The sequence below is a fragment of the Armigeres subalbatus genome, chromosome 3 (genome assembly GCF_024139115.2).
Source record: "Armigeres subalbatus isolate Guangzhou_Male chromosome 3, GZ_Asu_2, whole genome shotgun sequence".
Classification (NCBI taxonomy): Eukaryota; Metazoa; Arthropoda; class Insecta; order Diptera; family Culicidae; genus Armigeres; species Armigeres subalbatus.
Window position 1 is genome coordinate 45,821,478 of NC_085141.1, and position 21,961 is coordinate 45,843,438.

Here is a 21,961-nt window from a genome sequence, read left to right on the forward strand (position 1 = left end):
GATTAGGGGGCAAAACATGTTTAACATTCCAAACTGTATTGAAAAAAAAAAACATGAAAGGGTTTCGATATCACACTTGCCAAATCTGCGATTTTATTTCGTGTAGTAGATTAAGTTCATTACATCAAAAGTAAGAAAACACTCTCCAGCTCGCACCACCGCCCACCGGAACTCATTTCCGACTCTTTTTCAAACTGAAACCGGTGCCCTTGAACGCCTCGAACGGGTCCTCTTCTGGTTTGTTATCGTTCGATTCCTCCTTCCGGACGGTCCTATCAAATCGTAACAATCCGAACGGGTGGTCATAGTCCGGGATACCGCGAACATAGTTTGCCCTCTGGACCGGTGCCGACTCCGACACGGAACCTTCCTTTTTCTTCTTGCCGTCAAGTCGTGACCCGGAACCCTTGAACGCCACAAAGCCGGCCGGTTCGGGCATCAACTCCGCCGGATCCACCGTCATCGGTTCCTCCTCTTTGGCCTTCTTCTGCGGCTCGGTGTATCCCACGGGCGGGGCGAATTCCACATTCATGTCGCACTCGATGATGGTGACCGCGGGGCCGGGTTTCGTCTCCAGTACCGACAGCTCGTACGTGTAGTTGTTGTATTTGATTGCGATGAGGTCACCGGTCGTAAGGCAGGCAAAATTCCGCAGACAATTCTCTAGCACTGCTTTTGGGTTGGTGATGTCCAGGAATTCGACACTCTGCGGCTGAAACTTGGAATAGACGGCCACCGGGAGAGACACGCTCTCGATCTGAACTATGTCGCCTTCATCCAGGAGCAGATTGTGCATCATCTGCAAATATAAATAATTGAAATTTAATAATAATTCAACCAGTTTCTTATGTAACTTCTTTCTGTAACAGGGTGTCTACTCATTTGTTAAAACAAAATTCCCTGATTTTTCCAGATTTTTTTTCAGGGGCTTTACATTAATTTTCAGGTAAAGCAAACGTGCCATTTATAGATTTTTGCATAGAAATTATTGATTTAAAATATTGCGAAAAACGCTTTCAAAAAATATATTGGAAGCCTCAGAAATTGCTTCAAGCAATTCAGTCAATAATTTCTTAAAATTGCTTTGGGATTTCTCTCAGGAATTCCTTCGGAAATTCGTCAGGATCATATTCAAAAAATCCTTTAGGAGCTCCTTTGATCTCTTTCGGGAGAAAATCTTTCGGAAATACCTTCGTAAAATACTTGGGAGATTTCTTCAAATATTCTTTTAAAAATCTTCGAGCCCTTAGGATTTTTTAAATTTATTTAAGAATTCTTTTGGGTTTTTTTTTAGGAATTTCTTCGGATTTTAATTCGGTAATTATTCTTTGGAGAAACTTTTAAAAACTTTTTATGGAATTGTTCCGGAAATTTGTTTGTAAATTTTTTTCGGGAAGTCCTTCAGAACTTCTAATGACAAAATTATTTGGGGATTCCTTTGTAAATTTCTTTACGAGTACCTTTCGAAATTCCTTCAGCAATTTCGTCGGAAATGATTTTATGAATTCATTTGAAAACTCTTCCAAGAGTTTTGTATTGAAGATTTCTTTTAACTTTCCCATGGACACTACTTTAGTGATTCCTTCTAGGAAAATCCTCCGAAAATTCCTTTAAATTGATCCAGAAATTCTAATGTTCAGAATAAAATCTTAGATCTCTGCAGGAATTGCTTCTGGAATTCTAGAATTTTCATCACAGTAGTCAGAGTTTCATACTTGAGACAGGGTGTCTACTACCTGGAAAAACCTGGAAAACCTGGAATTATCAGGGAATTTCTCCCCACCTGGAAAATACCTGGAATTATCAGGGAATTCCTGACATAATCAGGGAAATTTCAAAACCCGGTGATCATGAGTGAAATTCTGTCAAAAGATGAAAAAATCCTTCAAAATATTTGAATAAATATACCAATCAAATCTATTGGAAATGTAGTGAACGTTAATGGATCGTTTTTCCGCAAAAAAACGTTTTGCCATCTTCTAAAGAATTCCTGGAGAATTTCCTGGAGAATCTATTCTTGGTGAAATCTAGAAATTTATTCGGGAAATCAATTAGGGTTGGATTTGTAAATGCTTTAATTCTTTAGGAATATATTAAAAATTAATTTAGGATTTTTCAAAGCAATTCCTGAAGGAACTTCCGAAGAAATTTCGGGATAAGTTTTCCAAGGAATTATTCAAAGAAATCACTAAAAGAGTGTCCATAAGATTATTTATTATTATTTATTCAGACTAAGGCCGAAGTGGCCTGTGCGGTATATAAGAGTCTTCTCCATTCGGCTCGGTCCATGGCTACACGTCGCCAACCACGCTGTCTACGGAGGGTCCGCAAGTCATCTTCCACCTGATCGATCCACCTTGCCCGCTGCGCACCTCGCCTTCTTGTGCCCGTCGGATCGTTGTCGAGAACCATTTTCACCGGGTTACTGTCCGACATTCTGGCTACGTGCCCGGCCCATCGCAGTCGTCCGATTTTCGCGGTGTGAACGATGGATGGTTCTCCCAACAGCTGATGCAATTCGTGGTTCATTCGCCTCCTCCACGTACCGTCCGCCATCTGCACCCCACCATAGATGGTACGCAGCACTTTCCTTTCGAAAACTCCAAGTGCGCGTTGGTCCTCCACGAGCATCGTCCAGGTCTCGTGTCCGTAGAGGACTACCGGTCTAATGAGCGTTTTGTAGATTGTCAGTTTGGTACGGCGGCGAACTCTATTCGATCGGAGCGTCTTGCGGAGTCCAAAGTACGTACGATTTCCAGCCACTATGCGTCTCCGAATTTCTCTGCTGGTGTCATTTTCGGCAGTCACCAGTGAGCCCAAGTACACAAATTCTTCTACCACCTCGATTTCGTCACCACCGATGCAAACTCGCGGTGGGTGGCTCACATTGTCTTCTCTTGAACCTCTGCCTATCATGTACTTCGTCTTCGACGTGTTGATGACTAGTCCGATCCGCTTAGCTTCCCTCTTCAGTCTGATGTAGGCTTCCTCCATCTTCTCTGTAAAGTTACGTGCCATAATATCTATGTCGTCGGCGAAACCAAATAGCTGGACGGACTTATTGAAAATTGTACCACTCGTGTTAATCCCTGCTCTTCGTATTACCCCTTCCAAAGCGATGTTGAATAGCAAACACGAAAGACCATCACCTTGCCGTAATCCTCTGCGGGTTTCGAAGGGACTCGAGAATGCCCCTGAAACTCGAACTACGCACATCACCCGATCCATCGTTGCTTTGATCAACCGTGTCAGTTTATCCGGAAAGCCGTGTTCGTGCATTAGCTGCCATAGCTGGTCTCGATCGATTGTATCATATGCCGGTTTGAAGTCGATGAATAGATGATGTGTGGGCACGTTGTATTCGCGGCATTTCTGCAGTACTTGGCGAATGGCAAACACCTGGTCCGAGGTGGAGCGTTCGCCCATAAAACCCGCCTGGTACTGCCCCACGAACTCCCTTGCAGTTGGTGCTAGTCGACGGCATAAATTTTGGGAGAGTACCTTGTAGGCGACGTTCAGCAATGTGATTGCGCGGTAGTTGCTACAATCCAGCTTATCGCCCTTTTGTAGATGGGATACACGACACCTTCCATCCACTCCTGCGGCAAAACTTCCTCCTCCCAAATCTTAGTAATGACCCAGTGCAGCGCTCTAGCCAGTGCCTCACCGCCGTGTTTAAATAGCTCTCCTGGTAGTTGGTCAACCCCAGGGGCTTTGTTGTTCTTGAGCCGGCCAATCTCCTCCTGGATTTCCTGGAGATCCGGAGCCGGTCGAATTATGTCCTGCGTGCGTTCTCCCAGGTCCATCACCATACCGCCATCTTCGTCTGCCACATCGCCATTCAGGTGTTCTTCGTAGTGCTGCCGCCACCTTTGGATCACCTCACGCTCGTTCGTAAGAAGGTTCCCGTTTATGTCCTTACACATATCGGGCTGTGGCACGTGGCCCTTACGTGAACGGTTTAACTTCTCATAGAACTTTCGTGTGTTATTAGCGCGGTACAGTTGCTCCGTTTCTTCACGGTCTCGATCTTCCTGCTGGCGCTTTTTCCTCCGGAAAATCGAGTTTTGTCTGTTCCGCGCCTGTTTATATCGTGCCTCGTTCGCCCTCGTGCGGTGTTGCAGCAATCTCGCCCATGCTGCATTCTTCTCTTCCACTAACTGCTCACATTCGCCGTCATACCAGTCGTTTCTCTGATCCGGGGCACCGTGCCAAGTGCAGCGGTTGCGGTGCTACCAATGGCGGATCGAATATCTCTCCAGCCATCTTCAAGAGATGCTGCGCCTAGCTGCTCTTCCGTTGGAAGTGCCACTTCCAGCTGCTGCGCGTATTCTTGGGCTAGTCTACCGTCTTGTGGCCGCCCAATGTTAAGCCGCGGCGTCCGACTTCGACGCGTGTTGTACACCGTCGAGAGTTTTGAGCGCAGGCATACTGCAACGAGGTAGTGGTCGGATTCAATATTCGCACTGCGGTAAGTGCGGACGTTCGTGATGTCGGAGAAGAATTTACCGTCGACTAGAACGTGGTCGATTTGGTTTTCCGTTTCTTGGTTAGGTGATCTCCATGTGGCCTTGTGGATATTTTTGCGGGGAAAGAAGGTGCTTCGGACTACCATTCCGCGGGAGGCTGCGAAGTTTATGCATCGTTGGCCGTTGTCATTCGATACGGTGTGTAGACTATCCGGTCCGATGACCGGTCTATACATTTCCTCCCTTCCTACCTGTGCGTTCATGTCACCGATGACGATTTTAACGTCCCGCAGTGGGCATCCATCGTATGTCTGCTCCAGCTGTGCGTAAAACGCTTCTTTCTCGTCGTCGGGTCTCCCTTCGTGTGGGCAGTGCACGTTGATGATGCTATAGTTGAAGAAACGGCCTTTAATCCTCAGCTTGCACATCCTTGCGTTGATTGGCTGCCACCCAATCACGCGTTGGCGCATCTTACCCAGCACTATGAAGCCGGTTCCCAGCTCGTTGGTGGTGCCACAGCTTTGGTAGAAGGTAGCCGCTCGATGCCCGCTTTCCACACTTTCTGTCCTGTCCAGCAAATCTCCTGCAGCGCCACGACGTCGAAGTTGCGGGGATGTAATTCATCGTAGATCATCCTGTCGCAACCTGCGAAACCTAGCGACTTGCAATTCCATGTTCCAAGCTTCCAATCGTGATCCTGTATTCGTCGCCTAGGTCTTTGCCGATTATATCGAGTCGCATTATCTCTTATATTGTTCGTAATGATTGGTTTTCTAGGCGGCTTATTGGGCCTGCGCAAACCTCCTGTCTCGTCGGAGGGCCGTCGTGTCAGGGCTGTTTAGCGTCCCACCTAACACCAGGACTTGGGCTTGTGCGCTTTGAGCGGCACACGGTCGCTTTGGTGGAGCCTACTTGCGGATACATGCAGCTTTTTATAGAGGTTTAACAGGGCCCACTGTCAAACCCCACCACATCCTAGGCAAGCCCCACAACTCGCAGATGGCCTGGGGAGGGATCGTCAAGCCCTTGGACATAGTCCCTGCTGCCCATATTGAACGATTAGCATGCATGTCCATAAGAACGATTAGCAATTTTCTAAATTTATTTTCTAATTTTTTTCTGGAGGAATTTCCAAGATAAAAATCGAAAAGAATTCCCGGAGGAATTTCAAAATGAATTTCCGGACGATTTTTCGTATGGATTCTTTAAGAAATTCCCGAAAGGGAACCTGAAGGGATTTTCAAAAAAAAGTGTAGAGTGATTTGTGAAGGATTTTTGCTAAAGGAATTCTTGAAAGAATAGCCGAAGGATTCCCGAAATGATTTTTCAAAGGAGTTTTTCAAGGTATTCTCGAAGTATTTCCAAAGAATTCTTAAAAGCAAAATATCCGGAAAAACTCCTTCAGGTGTTTTCTAAAGTTTTCCTTACGATACTTCTGAATGAGTTCCTAAAAAATCCCAAGGAATTTAAAAAAAAAAATTTGAAGTATTTCCGATGGTTTTTACAGTAAAGCAGTTAATAGAACGCTAGTGGCACTGTAATCATTGAAATTATTCTGCCAAAATATGCTTCAATAAGCTTAATAGCCTATGCAGATTAGTATTAGATTATTTATCGTAATAAATACCGTGTTAAGGAAACAAATGGACAATGGGAAGAGGTTTCCGATCGAACCACCATCGGCTGTGTGTCGTTTGTCTCTTTTTATAACTGTGGTAGTGAAATACCGAGCGGATGCACAAACACTCACCTTGAAACACGTGATTGCTGGTTGCCAATTTTACTTCCTTCTTAAAGCGGAGAAAGAAAATTGAATGTATGGGGAATGGAATGGGGATGGCATCAGGTTGTTATTTATGATCATAAATGGCGTAATCTGAATAGGCTATAACTAGGCCGTTTGACACTTATAGTACCGGTACCTTGGCTGCTAGATCCAAGCAAACTAGATGTTGGTCACACGAACAGGTATAAGGACGTTAGGCATGAGTACGTGAGGCATGAAGGATGTTAAGCATAAAATGCCCTAAAAACAGCCCACGACATAAAGAAGGTATTATGCCTAACGTCATGGACCCAGCAATCTCATATTTTTGCATCAACACATTTTCTGAAGAAATTTTCGTAAGAAGTTCTGAAGGATTATTATTATTTATTATTTATTCAGGCTAAGGCCGAAGTGGCCTGTGCGGTATATAAGAGTCTTCTCCATTCGGCTCGGTCCATGGCTACACGTCGCCAACCACGCAGTCTACGGAGGGTCCGCAAGTCATCTTCCACCTGATCGATGTTCTGAAGGATTTCCTGAAGAAATTCCCAAACATATTTCCGGAACATTTTTTTAAGAAGTTTTCTTAAGCTTCTTTACAAAAAAACAGCTGAAATAAAATTCAAAGAGATTTCCGGTAAAATTCTTGACCAAGTTTCCAAAGAAATTCCTAAAAAAAATTAGAAGAATATCTGAAGAAATCTGCAAAGTATTTTATAAAGGTATTTCCGAGGGATTTTCACAACACATTTTCGAACAAACACCTAAAGGAATTTAAAAAAAAATCCTAAAGAATAAAGAAATCGTCAAATGCATCTCTAAAGGAATTTTCGAAACAATTCCTTGAGATGTTTTCTAAAGTTTTAGCAAAGAAATTTTCAAATTAAATCCTGGAGGAGGTTCTGAAGCTATTCTTAAACTCTGAAGGATTTTCCGATGGAGAAATTTTCAAAGAAATACCTGTAGGAATATCCTATGTGATTCTTGAAGGAATTTTGATTGAATGGTTGAATCAATTTCTGGGTGAAATTACGAAGGAATCCCTGGAGGAACTTTTTAAGTAATTTACAACATTGTTTTGTGAAGCCACCAAAATATTCTTTAAAATAATATTTTTCGCAAATTTTTCTTTTTTTTTTAATTGATCATTTTGCTGCTAAAATCTATATATGGCACGTTTGTTATTGCCTGGAAATTTATGTAAAACACCTGGAAAAAAACTTGGAAATATCAGGGAATTTTGTTTTTACAGATGAGTAGACACCCTGTGAGAGCAAGCAAAACAAAACAACAAATGTGACATTCTAGGTACCGGGCAGCCGGAAAGCTTTCGGCGCTGGGTCAGGACGTGCGAATCGTCAGACGCACCAAGACCAATGAAATGATCTTGGGTGTGAAACGCGGAGCGCAGGCTAGTGGGGCTAGTCCAAGAGGTCTTGGGTGACGACGCCGAGGTGAGATCGTTGGGGGCGGAAGTGACCCTCCAGTGCAAGCAACTGGACGAGGTCACGAACGCGGACGACGTCGTCTCTGCCATCAGAGACCAGTGCGGTACATAGGTCCAGAAGACCTCTAGCAATTCGCTTAAAGATCAACTATGGCGTGCAAAATCCGAGGTCCGGGCATTCCTGTCAGATCCGTGGGTGGAGAACCAATCACTTCGACTGCGAAGTTTTTACCGCGGCCCTGGGACTGGAAGCCAACACTGAAGGTCTGTCTTAGCACGATGCGTTGGTAGCTGTCCTATCACGCGCGTGCGACGCCACCATGCCGAGGAAAGCCCTGCCGAGAAATGGCAGACGCCCGGTATACTGGTGGAGTCCCGAGATTGCGGCCTTTCGATCAACCTGCCTCAAGGCTAGACGAAGGATGCAACGTTCCCGCACCGAGTATGAAAGAGCGGTATCAGGTATCAGAACGTCGGCTCCAGGGGCACGTTCACTTCAATTTGGGAGATTTGTGCCATCGCCGTCACAGCCTTTTTATCACACACCTGACGGACAAGGAAGTGAACAAAAAAGAAATGTGGATGAATGTAGATGGGAGAACAAAGGGAATGTTTGGAAAAGGGCCCTTGAAGAGGGCATACAGCGCATAAGCGTACAAGAGCTTATAGCTCCTTACCACAACGGGTTATGAACAACAAAATACTCTGAAGGTTCAGGTTTCTGAAGTCAATTTCCAAAGTAAGTGTTTACCAAATATTTGGAAGCGCAATTGTGCATAGACTGGGCAGTTACATATTAGATGATAAGGAGTTCCATAATCGGATTCACAACTATCACAAACAGATGATTCAACGCGTTGAATATTTGCTATGTGATAGTTCAGTCGGCAGTGACCTGTCAAGGCCTTGACTAAGACACTGCAATTCTGTTTAGACAGATTAGCTAAATAGCTTGCTACTACCGGAGATGGCTCCTCGATGTACAATTTTGTTTGATGACATGAATCCAGACTACTACAATGCCATTTGTGCTGAGTGACAGCCCAAGAGTTGATTAACAGCTTCACCCAACAATTGGATATTGGAATAGCTGGCTCAGGACCAATAAAGTCACGAGGTGCTCCGTTACGAGCTTACTCATCAGCCAATCCGTTGCCAGCTATGGAAGAATGGCCAGGTACTCATAAAAGGTGAAAAGTATTATCTGAATTCAGTTCCTCAATTTGAATCCGACATGCGATTTTTAACTTCGACCTTGAGTTGGCCGAGGCGAGAGCTTTAATAGCTGCTTGGCTATTTGCCCATAATGCGTTACTGCAGTGAAGATTGCACTCCACACATGATGGCAAATATTTCCGCTTGAAAGACAGTGCAGTGTGTACCCAATGAGTGTGACTGTTCCAATCTCAGCTCACGCGAATAGACGCCTGCACCTGCTCTACCTTCGAGGAGGAAGCCGTCAGTGTAAAAAAAACAATGCTGTTCGACATACTTCTCTCCAAAGAGCCAGATGTCCACTCATCCCGGGAGGCGAATTGTGTTGAAAATGTCTTATAAGGAAAACAACTAACGTGTGTGAGATCACACGAATACCAGTCCGATTACGTTTTTCCGTGAAAAGAAGCGAATGCTTTCACGATATCGTACACAACCTTGTGTAGAAGAGTCGCGGTGGACTTTCCAGATTGGTAAGCATGTTGATTAACATGAAGAGGCATGTTTGCCAAACAAGTCATCACGAATGTGATGATCGATAATACGTTCTAAGCATTTCAGAAGAAATGAGGTCAGACTGATGGGTCTAAAACTCTTTGCTTCTTCATACGAAGCACGTCCTCCTTTTGGGATAAACTTTACAGTGACATCCCGCCAGAATATGGGAATATACCCAGTAGCAAAACTACATACTAATAGCTTTTTCAAAACATGTTTGATATGCTCAAAACCTCTCTGAAGTAGAACGGGATAAAGCCCATCCTCCCCATCTAGGGAGCAAAACTGTTAAGTGCCCATTGAATCGATTCAGTAGTTATGATTCTACGTGCTTGTGCCCAAGACCCATAGCTACATGAAAAGACATCAGGATCATCCGAAGATGTTATATCGACACATCCAGGGAAGTGCGTATCAAATAAGTGCTCTAACGATTCTTCATCAGAAGAAGTGTAGTCGCCATTTGGCTTGCGAATTTCGCCAACTTGGAAATCCTTGGATCTCGCAAGAATTTTATTCAATCGACTGGCTTCACTCAAATTGGAAACATTTGCACAAAGGTTTTTCCAGCCAGATCGTTCAGCAGATCGTAGAGAATTCTTGTAAGCTTTGCGAGCCAACTTGAAAAAATCCGTCGCTGCTGAATGGCGTCTGTTCCAACTCCTGCACTGCTTCCTTAGCTTAGCCAAATCGGAATTCCACCAAGGGGTTCCTCTTGAGGTTTTTACAGAACGTAAAGGGCAAGCTTCTTCGAAAGCTTCCACGATGTGCAACGTTGTAGTATCAACTGCATCATCCAAGTCGGTAGGAGTTTCTATAGAAGGTAGATATCCATGAAATTTGGTAGAGAGCAACTCTGTGTAAAGATCCCAGCTTGTAGAACGAGGATTTCTAAAACTCAAGGTCTGCGAAGTAACATTCAAATGAACAAAGTAGATGTAGCGATGGTCAGATATCGATTCCTCATCTGACACATGCCAATTCGTCAACTCGTGACTGATTCTATTGGAGCAAAGGGTTATGTCTAACACTTCTGCTCTATTAGATACCATAAACTAAGTTCGGTACTACTTAAGTATTCCATCAAGCTGGAGCCTCTCAGATTGATATCCGAGCTACCCCAGATGATGTGATGAGCATTAGCATCACTGTCAGTTGCATCAATTGTGACAGCACATACATCTCTGGTTGTTAGTTCAGAGATAAGTGTAGCAACAATACCATTGTTAACAAGCACACATGCACGCGGCATTGATCGAGAGTTTGCCATTTCTTTACTGAAAGCAGCAAAAACCGGGTTCACTAGGTTACCTAGGTAGAAGCTACCCTTGCGAAAATAGGGTTCCTGCACCAAAGCCACTTGGGATTTGCCATTTTGCATAAGTCTACAAAGATTAATCGTTGCTGTTCTTTTATGCTGAAGATTGATTTGAGCTATCTTAACTGAAGCCATTGCAAATTAAGATAATGCACTCCACAACTTCAGCATTAATATGAACAGCAACGATGAAACCAAATTGGTATCTTATCAAGAAAGTCAAAGACGAAACACAGAGTACAATGTGTATAACGCATAAAGCGAATCCATATAGGTGACAATTTGTTGAAAAACTAAATAAAAACATGTTCATAATCCCACCCTTATTTAACCTCAAGTTGAGATTGAATAAGAGTAGCCGATTATTTCGGAGAAGCAAAAAGTCAACTACGCCATAGCTCCGGTTAGCGCAGTAAGGGCTAGATACTGTGAAGGGTGCCCTGGTGCTTCACAGGCTCCGTTAGCGGTTAGGTTGTTTTTAGACCCTCCTAACCATTCATTCGTAGGCACGGTAAGCATAAAGCCGCATCACACCAATAATTTGGGGTCACCTGTATGGTGGACTTCTACCACCGGAACAGGCAATCCGTAGCGTTATTCTTAGCCAGATAACTGGCTGCCGACACCACACAGCTATCTTAACTGTTCGGAGAGAGAAGTTGACATTGACTTTACGTCAACTCTCAATGTGGCCGAACAGACGTATGAAAGAGCGGACCGCCGTGAAGTGTTTTGAGCTGCGAAACTGGCCTTTAAAAAGGCCAACAAGAGCAGCAAGAGAGCGTGTTTCGACAACCTATGCGAAAAAGCCAACGCGAATCCATGGGGTGACGCCTACAGGATAGTGATGGGCAAGACCAAAGATGGAAAAGGCAGAAATTGGTGTTGTTGCCGAAGGCCGGGAAGCCGCTGGGCCGTTGGGAGCCAGCAACAACGAAACGTGCCAAATTGGGTCCACCCTATCTTCCATCCATACTTTACAGTCACATCACATACTCAAAGAATCGGTGAGAGCCCACCAGAACCTAATACACTCTAAGCTTGAGTGCCGCTCTCATCATCGGCGGACTCTCTCCTCTCACCAACAACCATCAATGAGTGGGAAGCAACATAACACACCACAGTCAAACTCCCAAAGAGGACGGGACACGAAACTAACAAACAATATCGAGTTGTGACGTTAAACACAATCAATTAACTAATTGGCTAGGGAGACACATTGAAACATTTTAATGTCTTAATACTAACAGGGGCACATGTTTTAGTGTTTGTGTTCGTTCATAACTTCTCACTCCCTAGCGTGTGTGCGGTTTCTCTTCCCTAGCTCTCTCTATATTCGGACTGTGTGCTATGTGCTTTATGTTTACAGTGACGTCATTTTTCTGCGCAGCGTAGCTGCTAACTAGCCTGCGCTCCTGCTACTCGACGATAATTTTCGGCGGTGGTAAAAACGGGCTCACGCACGCATTTTTACGGGTCCATGATGGCGGACACAAGCGATAGTCGGTGGGTTTTGCGACTCGCGAAATATGGTTTGGCTTCTAGCAGCACATTAGATGGCTCTTCAGTCTAAGAATGGCACAAAAAACGTTTCCTCCGCGGCGCCCTCCTCGGACGCCGCACTCCAATCAAACAAATGTTGGGGTTGTATACAAGACACGACCGCTCGACGTAAACTACGTTGAACCAAATAGTACACTGAACCCATTATTCCGCTCTATATAAAAGAGAAGGAACTATCTTACTGACATTACTACCCAGCTTTAATAGCATCTCCCACTCTGTGAGGGAGTAGGGACTCCACTGTCTAGCAGCTGGGTCACCCCATTCATACACCTCAGTTCAACAATTGATAATACCCCGGTGTTGAACTTAATCTAGAATTAAAAAAACACCTAAATGAAGAATTTAAAAAAAAATTGATAATACCCTAAAAGTAGGCAATTACCAAGGATTGGAACGCGCTGCATAGGGGATGCATGATGCATGAAAGAATTAGATTTTTCAATAGTTTAGCGTTGATACTCAAAAGTTTCAATACTACTGGAAAATTGGTGTAGAGTTTGCGAATCGATTAATATATAAATCCTCTAAATCCATTGAAAGACAAAGGACCTATTAATGTTACAAATCTTACATGATTTCGTGACGGTCCCCAATTTTGAAATTTTCATTTTACACCCTGTATCCCAGTCTTCCCCTTAGACGTAGTTTACGTCAAAAAGGGTTTGATGTCTCACCGGTTTGTTTGGGCTTACTGTCGATGACCGTTGGGCGGGGTCGATGCTCCCCTGCGCGGAATTCGCTGCGGGTGAAATATAAAGCCAATCTGGCAGAACAACACATAATGAGCACAAGCACCGCACACTGGGGCAGCCCTGGTTCAAACATGGAATAAACCTCTCAGTAATTGAAATGATGAAATTGACCATAGGTATCTTCAGCGAAGTTTCAATATACATCAATGCCGACCTTTTGGTCAATATTCATCTTTTTTAGCGATAATCGCATAAATGTCCCAAACGCCAAATTGGCCAAACAGCGTTTTTAAAGTGTGATTTCTTCAGAGGAGTTGCTTATCACTTAATTTCGATGAACCTTGCTAAAAATTTCAAATTTCCAGAGCCTACTGTGATGATTTATTTGCTTATTTTCAAAAGAAAGACAAAAAAATGAAATTTGATCAGTAATTGTACTTTTTCAACACTTTTACCATTGGATATTATTCAAAATCATAGATATTGGTAAAATACACGATTTGTGGCGTTGATCCAGTTAGAAAAAATGATTTTTGGCGATTAAACGTGCAAAAAAGGCAAATTTATGGTATTTTTCACATATGCCGATTCTGCGAAGTTGCAGAGACGGGCAGCTGTTTTAATCAGCAATGGACAGAAAAATTCATTCCCTTTTAAACAAACATTTTCTCAAAGACATGAAATTCGATGATTTATTTCTAAATTAATTTTACTGATTGTCAATACTGATGCTATAAAAAAATAGGGTAAATCACTACTTGGGCCTATGGACCCGATTCCCGGCTTACTGCACAGAAAACTAAAGATTTATACTTTTTGGAAGCCGTAGGCTTATGATTGATAATTTAAAAAAAGTCTCCCATTTATTTCGCACAATACTCAATATTGCACACAAACCATTTATTTCACTCCTAATTGGTCCAATTACAGAAAACAAAAATGTAGATTTCGAACATTCGCTCTCCGTTGCTGCACCACTGAGCCGGAGTGAATCTTTCCACTTTTACAAAACAGTATTTTCATATAAACACCTACCTGGAAATCGTCACAGTACTCGATACAATCATTGGTTGAAGCTGTTAATCACCACACAATAATTCTAAACTCACGCACTTTCATCTTTTCTAGTTGTTCGTTTCACTAGAACTAATATAAACATATTAGAATACATTTAAAAATGTATCCTCAAACCGAACAAAAATTCACCTCGGCATAAGAACTTCTAGCCGCACCGTGCTGCCAAAAGGCCAGGATTTTGGAAGTAATTTGAATGAGCGAATATACCTTTTCAACCAAATAAAAATTATTATAAATAATCACATCTGGCATCATGTCGACGTTGAACGTGCATATTTTTGTTTACGTCGCATTTTCTACCGTCCCGAGAGAGAATGAGAGTAAGATGCTGAGAGATTGAGCGAAATTTTGCTTAGGCCGGGAACTAGTTTGGAAGTGGGCCGGATTTGAAATCGCTATGACTGAAATTAGTGCTGGACCTCGTTAATTAAAATCAAATAAAAGCCTTTTCAAACGATGTTTACCCAGAAAAGCTATTTCTACGCAGAAGTTAACCCCATTGCAGTATTGCACGGCCCACGAAATTAAGGAAAAAATGCTTCCTGTCATAAATATCAATTAAGTAATGCAGTCGTATGCATGTTAGGCCGGGAATGGGATAAGAAACCCTACCTCCTAATGATTTTGATTAGCTAGGAGGGTAAATAATTGAACAACATGGTACGACGAATTAAATTAAAATTCGCATCACATTTGTTGAACATATATTTAAGAACTGATGAAATATTATTATTGCCCCTCTGGAAGATAAAGTTTGTAAGGCATATTCGTATCGACTTAGAAGAAATTAGAAAAGAGTTAGTTGTTTTATTATGATATAGACATTTTATTCAGTTTTTCATACTACACAATTGAATACCAGTACATATGTAATATTTTGTGCATTGTGATATTTGCAAAAAGTGTAATATATCTGCGTTTTTCCTTTTGTTTGTATTTTTCATATTTTACTGTTACACTTCTTTATAAAATATAAGAAAACACGCAGATACATAGGACACTTTTGCAAATATCACATTATTTACTAAAAGTAAATATGAAAATACTGGTATTGTTTAATATAAAAAGCTCATGAACAAAAAGTAATCCATACAATATTTACAAATCTAATCTTTATCCATTGTCGTCTGGGTGTATACAAATATTTTTAAATAAAATAATATCTTCCAAAGGGGCAATAACAATATTTCATTAGTTCTTATAATTTTTTTTAACAAGTGCGATGCGAGTTTTAATTTAATTCATTGTACCATGTTGTTTAATTATTTACCCTCCTCTTCTTCTTATTGGCATTACATCCCCACACTGGGACAGAGCCGCCTCGCAGCTTAGTGTTCATTAAGCACTTCCACAGTTATTAACTGCGAGGTTTCTAAGCCAGGTTACCATTTTGCATTCGTATATCATGAGGCTAACACGATGATACTTTTATGCCCAGGGAAGTCGAGGCAATTTCCAATCCGAAAATTGCCTAGACCGGCACCGGGAATCGAACCCAGCCACCCTCAGCATGGTCTTGCTTTGTAGCCGCGCGTCTTACCGCACGGCTAAGGAGGGCCCACTATCGAAAATCATTAGGAGTTATTTTATTATAGCATCAGTACTGACATTCAGTAAAATTAATTTAGAAAAAAATATCGAATATCCAAATTATCTGTCCATTGCCGATTAAAACAGCTGCCCGTCTCTGCCCCATCGCATAATCGGCATATGTGAAAAATACCATAAATTTGCCTTTTTTGCACGATTAATCGCCAAAAATCATTGTTTCTACCTGGATCAACGCCACAAATCGTGTATTTCATCAATATCTATGATTTTGAATAATATCAAATAAAAAGTGTTGAAAAAGTACAATTACTGATCAAATTTCATTTTTTTGTCTTTATTTTGGAAATAAGCAAATAAATCATCACAGTAGGCTCTGGAAATTTGAATTTTTAAGCAAGGTTCATCGAAATTAGGTGATAAGCAACTCCTCTGAAGAAATCGTACTTTAAAAACCCTGTTTGGCCAATTTGGCGTTTGGAACATTTATGCGATTATCGCAAAAAAGATGAATATTGACCAAAATGTCGGCTTTGATGTATATTGAAACTTCGCTGAAGATACCTATGGTCAATTTCATCATTTCAATGACTGAGAGGTTTTTCCATGTTTGAACCAGGGCTGCCTCAGTGTGCACCGTTTCGCACATCTAGAGCACATTTTTACCTGATTGTATCACTTTAATTACTACAACCGCACACGAATAACACGCACACTTGATTTGCCTACAGCAACTAGAGAACGAACAAATAATTTATTAATTAACTATATTTAACGCCACTTTAAATTATCCTACTTGTAACACACGAAACACTAACAACAAACGCGTACTTCCAACTCCTTGGAGAATCACGGACCAAATGATCGAGTCTGTGAATCCTCAGATTAAGGAAGGTGGAACTCGGACACAACCGGAAGTACGTCATTTCTCGACCCCTTTGTGTACAATCGTGGCTTTATCGGCACGATTGATAACTTGACCAGATAGTCGCGCTGCTATCCCTTTCCCACCTTATCCAGGAAACAAATGGCCTCGACCTTGGAAAGCTTGGCTGCTTGATTAATGCTCGCTTGCCTATGTCAAGGGAACGTTATATCTAAGTTTATTGGCGATTGAAAGATTTGTATACTTACAATCTAATTTATTTACAAAATCTATTTACAAACTATATACAAAATTACTGAATGCTTCAACACGCGATCAGCACGGTGGCGGATTGGATGAGCGCTAGAGGCCTGGAGCTCGTTCAACATAAGACGAAGGTGGTTATCGTCAACAATCGCAAGTCGGCTCAACATGCAATGATATGATTGAAAGCGGAGTTTGAAGCTCCTTGGGGTCGTAATAGACGGCAAGCTGACCTTCGCCAGCCATGTCGACTATGCGTGCAAGAGGGCTTCGACTGCTGTTGCGGCATTATCGAGGATGATGTCCAACAGTTCCAAGGTGTGTGCCAGTAGACGTAGGCTTGATGTGTCTCAGAGTGCTATCTGCCTACCGCACGATATCACATGATGCAGCCTGCGTGATTGCGAGCATGATGCCAGTCGGGTTGGACGTGGTACCAGAGGAGCCCGCGAACGCATCAGGGTGACTTCGTTTACCATATAGCAGCGCGAGTGGGATAACTCTTCTAAAGGTAGGCAGCTGATACCTAACATATCGTGCTGGGTGGAGAGACCCCATGGGGAAGTTCACTTCCTTCTGACACAATTCCTGTCAGGTCATGGCTGCTTTCCGCAGTTCCTCCACAGATTTGGGCACGCGGAGAGCCCCGTCTGCCCTGACTGCCCAGGTGTTGATGAAACTGCAGAGCACATACTGCTCGTATGTCCTCGTTTCGAAAGAAGAGCTATGCTAGACGTTTGCCGTCGGGACACAACCCCGAATACCCTTATTCACAGGATGTGCCAAGCGGTGGAGGAGTGGAACGCAGTTTCGACTGCAACCACACCTGCAGCTTGCAGAAAATCTTACGCGCCGAGCACTGCCGTGAATCGCATATCTGTCCCATCTTTGCTGGCTTTCCTATTCATATGGGACAAATATGCGATTCACGGCAGAGCAGCAGTCGACAAGCATGATTAACTTGTGATTGGTTAGTTAGAGCAAAAACAGGCTGAGCGCATGGAAGTCAATGAAAGGTTTGCACATGTCGAGGTAAGAGTGTCGAAGCGGGTGGCGGAGATAATTTCCGGTGTCTGTTTGCAGATTTGCCTACATCCCTCTATATAAAAAAAGACATGTTCCGGAATCTTCGGGGATGGTGCCCCCGAAGAAAATGACCATTTATGAAACCTCGCTTGCGACATCTCAAACTTCATGATTTTACAAAGCAAGATCAAAAAAGCTAATTCTGAGGACAACCGTCTAAGACGAGTTAAGTACTCTCCATTTAATACCACCAATTATTTTTGATATCTTTGCAGATACGTTTTTCGACCACAACTGTGTCTGTGTGGTCGTCTTCAGTGTCTCGTACTTGACTCGACTAGTCTGAGGGTTTATAGACAAGTTGGACATTTTCCGAAAACTTCCGGAACAGTGCCTATCCTCGGGGATATTGCAAGTTTTGATCATTTACGAAGCTTCGCTTGTGATATCACAAACTTTAGATATGATATTGCACAACGAGATCAATGGAGCTCCGGTGATTGGGCCTCGCTTGCGTCAGCTAAAGCTTCACGATTTTGCAAAAAAAAAGATCATTGACATTTTGGAAGAATTTGATGCTCCTGGGGAAATGACCATTGTTGATCATTAAAAAAATCTTGCTTTTGACATCTCAAACTTCATGGTTCTGCAAAACAAGATTGATTCGTATACTAAGTTTTGGATAACTCAGTGGGACATGTTCTGACACCTTCCGGGGAAAATGGTAATTTTTGGTCATTTATAGAACCTTGCTTGCAACATATCAAGCTTCATGATTGCCTCGGGCTGAAAGTCTCTTTAATAAAGACACAAAAAAAAAAAAAGCTTCATGATTTTGCTAAACTGGATTGATTGAGCTAATTTTGGGAGATTTCGAATGAGTTGTACATGTCTTTGAATCAAGCCACAAATTTCGTTTATCTTTCAGGCTAGCGCTGGAGAAAAAAGTAGCGAGTGAGAGGTGTATCTCGCCACAGACTTCAAAAAACGATTCCCCGAAAATCGCTTGTTTCATCTCACCGAAACGAAAAGTACGAACCCTGATTGAAGATACATTATAATAAATAAAACATAATTTTATTTACCTAGTAATGGCTGATCATTATGAAATTCACTAAAGATCGATTAAGGATTACTGTGTGAAAATTTAGCAAATGAGTTTCTTCCTCTACTCTTCTTAGTTTTTGTTGGCTTATGTCTTTTTGTACTAACCGACAATAATAAGTGTGGCACTCCCAACGGAAGAGCAGCTAAGCGCAGTTTCTCTTGAAGATGGCTGGAGAGGAATTCGATTCGCCATTATTGGTAGCACCGCATACGCTACACTTGACACGGTGTCCCCGAATCAGAGTAACGACTGGTATGAAGGCGAATGTGAGCAGTTAGTGGAAGAGAAGAATGCTGCATGGGCGAGACTGCTGCAACACCGCACGAGGGCGAACGAGGCACGATATAAACGGGCACGGAACAGACAAAACTCGATTTTCCGAAGGAAATAGCCCCAGCAGGAAGATCGGGACCGTGAAAAGACGGAGTAACTTTACCGCGCTAATAACACACGGAAGTTCTATGAGAAGTTAAACCGTTCGAGGGAATAATAAGGGCAAGGATTGACACGAGTGGTACGATTCTCACGAAGTCCGTTGGAATAGTCATTCATTAGTCGGCCAATCAATCACCCATGGTACGCAGATCGGTTTTGTTCCAGTTTGACGTTTGCTCAATACCGCCATCTGGTTCGTAGTTTGCCTAAATTAATGCAAACTACAGATGTTAGTATTTGACTGTATATGAATTTGACGAGTAAAGGCTCTATGTGTTATGTATGATTGTCTGTGATTGGAGGTATCTAACGGAAAGTGCTGGGGTGCCAGATGGCGGACGGTACGTGGAGAAGCTGAATGAACCACGAGTTGCATCAGCCGATGGGTAAACCAGCCATCGTTCACACCGCGAAAATCGGAAGACTGTGGTGGACCCGCACGTAGCCAGAATCTCGAACAGTAACCCGATGAAACTGGTTTTTGATAACGATTCGACGGATACAAGACGAGGTGGATTAATCAGGTGGAGAACAATTTACAGCCATGAACGGTGCGGAATCCCGGCCGAGCTTCTAAAAGTTGGGAAACCGTGATGATTCAATTGATGACCGGTCCAGTGTAAGGCTTTTCAGCCAGGGATGACGACAGCATACAGAATATGAAAATATTTCCCATTTTGCCTACCATACGTGAGGTTTCCTTACGGTACGCCACTCGGTCTTACCCAATAAGGAATGTAGATCTTCCCTTCGTCCGCCACAAATTCCAGTACTCCGGCGTGTGTACTACGATTGATTTTGTTGTTGGTCAATTTGAACAGCATTGGGTACTCGACGTTCAGTCTGGTCAGCTGGTCTAAAGCCGACGGTGGCATGATGACTAGAAGAAAATTAGAAAGTTTAATCAACAATTTTGTTGAACCTTGAATCATCCATCACTCACTTTTTCCTCCATTCTCGACGTCCTGGCGCTCGTTCCCCGGCAGCATCGAAACCGAATAGCACTTATAGGTGGTGTTGAACGGACGGGAATGGTCCGGGAACATCATGTTGAATCCATTGAACTGGAACTGGTAAAAGCATATTCATGAATCAAATGTATCATTGTTCAGAAATTCCGCATGACCTGACTGACTCAAAGTAATATACAACAGGGTGACGTGTTACTAAATAAAGGAAAAATTAAATTTTTCAAGTCGTAGAATTTTGCGAATACAAATTTAAACACCATAAGAAACCATAAAGAAAAACGAGACAACAAAGACATGAACAGAAACCAAAATAGGTAACTGTTCCTGCTGCGAAGTGAACATTTCTAACGGAGGACTTACCATTTTGCAATCGCTGATCTCTTCCCTGAGGAATTGGAATTTTATACTACGGTGACCCACCCTGGCACAAACGAATGTTGTAGATTACAAAATAAACCTATGATTGCAAAAAATAATTTAACTTCCGTGTCGTTGTTGAACGTTGAGCCAAGTTCCTGTGGAAAGTTTTTTCGCTGACTCTTTGAATGACGATGTAAATAAACAGCCATCAGCAAAACGACTTTGACAGTTCCACTTCCTGGTATGGTCCTACGGTCCAGTTTCATTAGCTGCGCGCCGAGATCCGTTTCCCTTTAGAAACATTTTGACATAACAGCATGCAGCCATTAGAGGTGAGGACACACGCAACATTAGACTGATCCATGAGATTGAGATTTAGGGCTACGAAATGGTGAGTCGACATCCGGGAAGGGGCGCCTAACATAGCTCTGGTCCTAACAAGTTCCAATACTCACGCTTCCACGGGTCTTCCGATGACAATTGAACGCCAGCTAAGGGTTGCGTACTTAGCTGGTAGTGTAGCCTGGGCACTGTTGTCCTTCTGACAACAGCTAGAGTGAGAGGGTGCGTCCTGTGGGGTCTGCCAAGGATGTGGTGGGGTTCGACAGTGGGCTCTGTTGAACTACTATAAAAAGCTGCATGTGTCCCCAAGCAGGCCCCATCAAAGCGACCGTGTGCCGCTCAAAGCGCACTAGCCTAGTCCTGGTGTTGGGTGGGACTTTAAACAATTTTGCCCCAGTTGATCGAGGGTTTTGTGAGAGGGTGCTTTATAACCCCGTCGTACATATGTAATGCATAGTATTTATGCATTCCTCGATACATCCCTGATCTACGCGTATCAAAGCAGGCGTTGCTTTGAACGATAAAGAGTCGTCCTCTTTGGTGTTTGAACTGCCGGGCGAGCAGGTTGTGTGCTGGGCGACAGTTCGTGCTCAATACGGATTTCACAGGTCTGTTTACCAAGGAGGTGCGGCTCCAACAGCGTCTGTTCTGGCTGAGTATGAAATGCTATTTCCCGGAAGCTATATCTAAGATGGCAGCCCCATCCCGATGGATAGGGAACCTTGGGCCAACAACCTACTGCTCCCGAAACATCAATTTGTTCGAGTATCCGATAATGAAAGAATACGGACTGATTTTACGGCGACGACTCTTAGCGCGAAACAATGGACACGCATAGGAACATGTAACGTTTTAACCTTTGCATCCCCAACCTCTTTTGTGCATCAAAATTTTGGTGATGTTTTTGCTCTAATTCATTCAATTTTTGACCGATTTGTTTGAAATTTTCAGGCATGAACCAGAAATTATCATAGATTCAGAGGATCGATCGA

General features: G+C 42.9%; 1 protein-coding gene across 1 annotated transcript; it reads right to left on the reverse strand.

Moving 5' to 3' along the window:
- Positions 1 to 62: 62 nt before the first annotated feature.
- On the reverse strand, positions 63 to 20,846 carry LOC134227053 (ubiquitin fusion degradation protein 1 homolog). The gene is made up of 4 exons (XM_062708263.1): positions 20,628 to 20,846; positions 20,240 to 20,366; positions 20,022 to 20,176; positions 63 to 799 (listed from the first exon to the last, which is right to left on the reverse strand). The coding sequence occupies exons 1-4, from the start codon at positions 20,628 to 20,630 to the stop codon at positions 173 to 175; spliced, it is 912 nt and encodes a 303-aa protein (XP_062564247.1). The 5' UTR covers positions 20,631 to 20,846; the 3' UTR covers positions 63 to 172.
- Positions 20,847 to 21,961: the final 1,115 nt, after the last annotated feature.